Source organism: Microtus ochrogaster, linkage group LG4 (assembly GCF_000317375.1).
Source record: "Microtus ochrogaster isolate Prairie Vole_2 linkage group LG4, MicOch1.0, whole genome shotgun sequence".
Classification (NCBI taxonomy): domain Eukaryota; kingdom Metazoa; phylum Chordata; class Mammalia; order Rodentia; family Cricetidae; genus Microtus; species Microtus ochrogaster.
In genome coordinates this window covers 17,654,240-17,659,491 of record NC_022030.1, presented here as the reverse complement: position 1 = coordinate 17,659,491, position 5,252 = coordinate 17,654,240, and the positions used below count along the sequence as shown (strand labels likewise).

The 5,252-nt window shown below is 53.8% G+C and overlaps 1 protein-coding gene across 1 annotated transcript in view; it reads left to right on the top strand.

The window, feature by feature from the left end:
• Dact3 (dishevelled binding antagonist of beta catenin 3) overlaps window positions 1-1,771 on the top strand; it is an 11,019-nt gene extending 9,248 nt beyond the window's left edge. Inside the window, 1 exon segment of the mRNA XM_026786348.1 lies at window positions 1-1,771. This exon segment is cut by the window's left edge and continues 174 nt beyond it. Coding sequence (XP_026642149.1) covers window positions 1-921 — 921 coding nt within the window. The 3' untranslated portion in view covers window positions 922-1,771.
• The last annotated feature ends 3,481 nt before the right edge of the window (window positions 1,772-5,252 follow it).

Below are 5,252 nucleotides of genomic sequence, written 5' to 3'. Positions count from 1 at the left end.
GAGCGCGCCTGGGCCACGGCGTGGGAGGCGGAGGTTGTGCCCGAACCCGCGTCTCCATCCGCCGCGTCGCCGCCCTCCAGCCCGGCTGAGGGTCGCCTTGTAAAGGCACAGTACATCCCGGGCGCGCCTGCAGCCTCCAGGGGCCTCCCGGGCCGCGCCGCACGCCGCCGGGCTCCGCCGCTCACGCGAGGTCGCAGCGTGGAGCAGTCCCCGCCCAGGGAGAGACCACGTGCTGCGGGCCGACGGGGCCGCCTGGCAGAGCCGTCGGGGCGTCGGGGATCACCGAGGGCGAGGAAAGCAGCGCGCTCGCAGTCCGAGACCAGCCTTCTGGGCCGCGCGCATGCCGCCCCGCCGCCCAAGTACCCCACGGCCGAGCGAGACGAGCCCCGGCCGCCCCGACCCCGGCGCGGTCCCGCACCCACACCGACCGTCCAGGCCTGCCGTCGGTGGCGCTCCACCGCAGAGATCGATGCGCCTGACAGCCGACGCGCACGAGCCCGCGTGCCCGCGCAGCGCGGCCCCGTGCCCTCGCCGTCCGCGCCCTCGCGTCGGCTACTGTATGGCTGCGCGGGTAGCGACTCCGAGTGCTCAGCCGCAGGGAGGCCGGTGCCCCTGGGTCGTCGGATTCCGTCGGCGTGCGGCCCGGGAGGTTATGGCGAGAGCGAGTCGAGCGCCAGCGAGGGCGAGTCGCCTGCCTTCAGCTCTGCCTCCAGCGACTCCGACGGCAGTGGAGGCCTCGTGTGGCCTCAGCAGCTGGTGGCGGCCGCCGGGGCCTCGCCGTCGGGGCCCGGGGGTGCGGCAGGTGTTGCGACCCCCGCGGGCCCCGCCAAGGTCTTCGTGAAGATCAAGGCATCGCACGCGCTGAAGAAAAAGATCCTGCGTTTCAGATCGGGTTCTCTGAAGGTCATGACGACTGTGTGAGTTGGGGGGTGCTTGGGCTTGGGATCCACCTCCATGGCCTCTTCACCCCCACACTTCTCATCCTCAACCCCCTCCACTCCCACCTTCCAAAGACCACCGGTTTTCTCTGCTTCCAAAGACCCTCCTCAGTCTCTTCCCGCCATCCATAGCCGTCCTGGGAAGGCTGCTCCTCTCCCCACACTGAGAGGAGCCCAGATTGTCCGAGTACAGCTGGTTTTCAAAGTCTTGGACCAGGAAGTGCCCTCCGTGGGCCTCGCTCTCCCCATCTGTACAATGGATGCCCGTGTATGCAAAAGAAGTAATTCGGTTCGGGTTCCCCATCCCGTTTTCGTTCAGAGGTTTAGTCTGTTCCCCCTCCATTGCTCTCACATGGCTTTCTCATTCCTCTTTTCCTTGCCCAGACAGGGCTCCCTTCTCATTCACAAAGTGCCCCCTCCATGTCCCTGGACCCTTAGGATATGCCCTGGGGCCCCGGTCAGAGACTCTGACTCAGGTTATGCCTGCAGAGTGCCCTGGAAGAAGTGGCACTGTTTTAGGGGCTTTGAGGGTCAAATAGGAGTTGCCAACACCTGGAAAGGACTCTTTCTGCTCCATCCCTGGACACTTATGGAGGATTGGGAGGTTAGAGAGAGGAAGGAAGATGGTTTCAATCTCGTGCCTCTCCCCACGGGGGGTGGGGAAAGCTGAATGACCCTCAGCTGTTCCAATCCAGTGGGTTTTTTTTATTTGTTTTTTGATTTAAAAAGAAATTACTGTATTTATTATGACAATGGTGACTCCCCGGTGCATGGGGGGCCAGATTCTGTGTGTTTCTCTAACCTCTTTGTAAATAAATGCACAATGTTACATATTCCCTGGATTTTTGTTCCCTGTTACAATGAGAGATGTGACCTTTTTCCTTCCAGCCAGTGTCCATGGAGCATCTTCAGTCTGCTGTGGAACCAGTGATGTGCATATCCTAGGGCCGGGTCTCTGGTGACTGACCTCTGAGTTATACTTGGACATCGTTATGTTTTCATAAAAATGGCAAGTCGTGGAGGGCAGGGCTGAGACAATGGCGTCTCAGGTGTGAGGACCTGAGTTCAGGTCTTTAGAACCCTTGGAAAGCCCCACGGAAGCCCAGTCTGTAGAGTGACCCCAGTGCTCAAAGCCAGCCACACTGGTGTGTGCAGTGGCACAGACGGGCAAGGTAGAAGCCAAGGGCTGACATGCTGGATTGTCCTCCAGCCTCCATGCTTGCAGCATTGCTTGTGCGTACTTCACACACACACACAGTTACAAAGCAGTCGTCAGGATCGGGCTGGGGAGCTGGCTGCTCTACAAACATGAGGACCTGAGTTTTGGATCACTAACACTCTTGTAGAAGCCAGGCATGGTGGGAAAAGCTAGGGAGATAGAGGTGAGCAGATCTATGTGAGCTCCAGGCCAGCCTGGGCTACATAGTGAGCTCCAGGCTAGCCTGGGCTACATAGCCCTGTCTCAAAATAACATTTAATAATAATAACGATAATAATAATCAGCTGCTGTTTTATTGAGACAGGGTTGTTCCTGGGCACCCCAAGCTGGCTGAACCTGTTATATACCCCACATTAGCCCAAAGCTGGAGCTCCTCCTGCTTCAGCCTCTGGAGTTTGGAACCACGGGCATGCCCCCACCACATCTTGACAATCTCATGGGGGTGGGAGTACTGTGTTAACTAGCATGTCTGCCAATCTGCTTTTCATTTTTCTTTTGTTGTTTTTTCAAGACAAAGTTTCTCTGTGTAGCCATGGCTGTTCTGGAACTCACTCTATAGACCAGGCTGGCCTTGAACTCAGAGATCTGCCTGCCTCTCTCTCCCTAGCTGGGACTAAAGTGGTACACTATACTACCCTGCTATTTTTCCTTTTTATTCTTATATATATATGGGTTTTTTGCCTTGGCACAGCCATCTGCAGAGTTTGGCCCTTGTGTTTCTTTCTTTCTTTCTTTCTTTCTTTCTTTCTTTCTTTCTTTCTTTCTTTTTGCCTGTTCATATCCTTTATACATTTTTTTCTACTGAATAAGCCGAGAAACTATGCCCATTTCATGGATGGGTAAACAGACACCTGGAGAGGCTATCACTAGCCCTGGCACAAGGCCTTAGGACCATCAGGGTTCAGAGCCAATGCCCACCTGCTTCCACAGTCGGGGGGATATGTGTATCTGTCCGGGAAGGTTCATGTCCCTTCCAGCACTGAAAGGATCCAGGTTTGCCACGCCCTGGAGTCTCTGCCCGACTGTAGCGAGGACAGAGGAGACCAGAATAGGAAATGATGGACTGGGGTTGGGCTCAGTAGGGAGAGCACTTGTCTAGCATGGATAAAGCTCTAGGCTCCAACTCAGCACCCAGAAACCAGGCATGGCTGCCCAGGTCTGTAATCCCAGCTCTTGAAAGGTGGAGGGTCTGAAGTTCAAGGTCACCCTCAGTTTCCTAGTGAGCTAGCCACAGCTACCTGAAACTCAGATAACTAGGTCAGTAGGTAGCTGGATGGATGTTTAGGGGCTGGGAGCTGGAGGTGTGGCCCGAAGATAGACCCCTTATTTAGCAGATGCTGGTCTTTTCTTTGACCCTCGGCGCTAGGGAGTGGGAACGCTGTTTATTTTCAAAAGCTGTTGCTTGTAAGGCCACGGATAGTGTTTGTTCCACCGAGAGGCAGCTGAGGTCAGAGGAGGAAGGGACTTGGCCAGGATTTCACAGGTCCTTAGCGATGGTCCAAATAAATAGGAATGATTATACCACTCCCTCCCAGCCCCAATGAACTTTTTTTTCCCCCCCAAGACAGAGTTTCTCTGTGTAGTTCTGGCTGTTCTGGAACTCCTTCTGTAGACCAGGCTGGCCTTGAACTCACAAAGATCCACCTGCCTCTTCTTCTTCTAGGCCCATGGGAACTTTCTACGTAGCTGAGGCTGACTTTAAACTCCTGATCCTCCCTCCTCCCTCTCCCAGCTGGTGGCATCTGGGATTGTAGGTTTATACCGCTAAGCATATCTTCCTTCCCCTCTTTGTATGTATGTGTTTGAAATGGGGTCTCACTCACTCTGGGGACAGGCTGGCCTTGAACAGGCAATCCTGCCTCAACCTTCTTGAGGTATTTCCATGCCTGGCTAGTGGCCATGTTCTTGATTCTGCCCTCAACATGTCTGCTATACTCATCTCTTCCTTGGTCACAGGAAGGGATTTTCAGGCGGGGGGGGGGTGAACGAGTGACTTAAAAGTTGATAAGGAACGTGGGAAGGGGACAGCAGATAGGCATGGTGACATGTACTTGTTATCCCAGCACTCAGAAGACAGAGGCAGAAGAATTGTTTTGAATTTGGTGAGCTAGCCAGCCTGAGCCACACAGGGAGATCCTGTCTCCATCCATCCCCTCAAAAGGAAGCACAGCAACGTTTGAGCGGCTGCCTAAGGAAGTCAGGCTCTGGATAGGTTCCACAGGAAGAGGCTGTGCAAAGGCCCTGAGGCAATGCTGTGCCAAGCAGATTAAGTAGATGGCACCAAGGCCAGGACGTCAGAATCAAAAGGAATGAGGAGGAGTAAAAGAGACACCAGCCTTGTTGGGCACTGAGTGGGAACCTGAAGCCACAGGCAGGGCTTCTTCTTCTTCTTTTTCTTTTCTTTTCTTTTCCTTTTTTTAGTTTTTCAAGACAGGGTTTCTCTGTGTAACAGTCCTGGCTGTCCTGGAACTCATTCTGTAGACCAGGTTGGCCTTGAACTCACAAAGATCCGCCTGCCTCTGCCTCCCAAATGCTGGGATTAAAGGTGTGTGCCACCCCTGCCTGGCCAAAGACAGAGTTTTAAGTGTGGAAGACATTGGAGAATCCTAGGCAGAAGAGAAACTTGTTTTTCATTTTGCCAGTCAGTTTTCAGTTTTGTTTCGTTTCGTGAGAGGAATTAAAAGCCTCATTGAAATGTAATCTGTACACTATAAAATCCACCCATATAAAGTATACAGTTCAGACCAGGAGTGACGGTGGGTGCCCATTCCAGTGATCAGGAGGTGAAGACAGGAGAATCTCCTGAGTTTATTGCCAGCCCAGTGTACATAGTGAGTTCCAGGGTGGCCACCTCACCAGCCTCTTGATGACACTTCTGGTTCTGATCCTCTTAAGCCTGCAATGGGAGCTGGAAATTTGGCTAAGTGGTTAAGAGCGCTTCTTGCAGAGAACCTGGGTTCAATTCCCAGCACCCACATGGTGACTCACAACTGTCTATAACTCCAGCTCCAGGGGATCTAACACCATCTTCTGACCTTCATGGGCATGAGACACACATGTGCACAGGCATACATTCAAACAGAGCACTCATACTC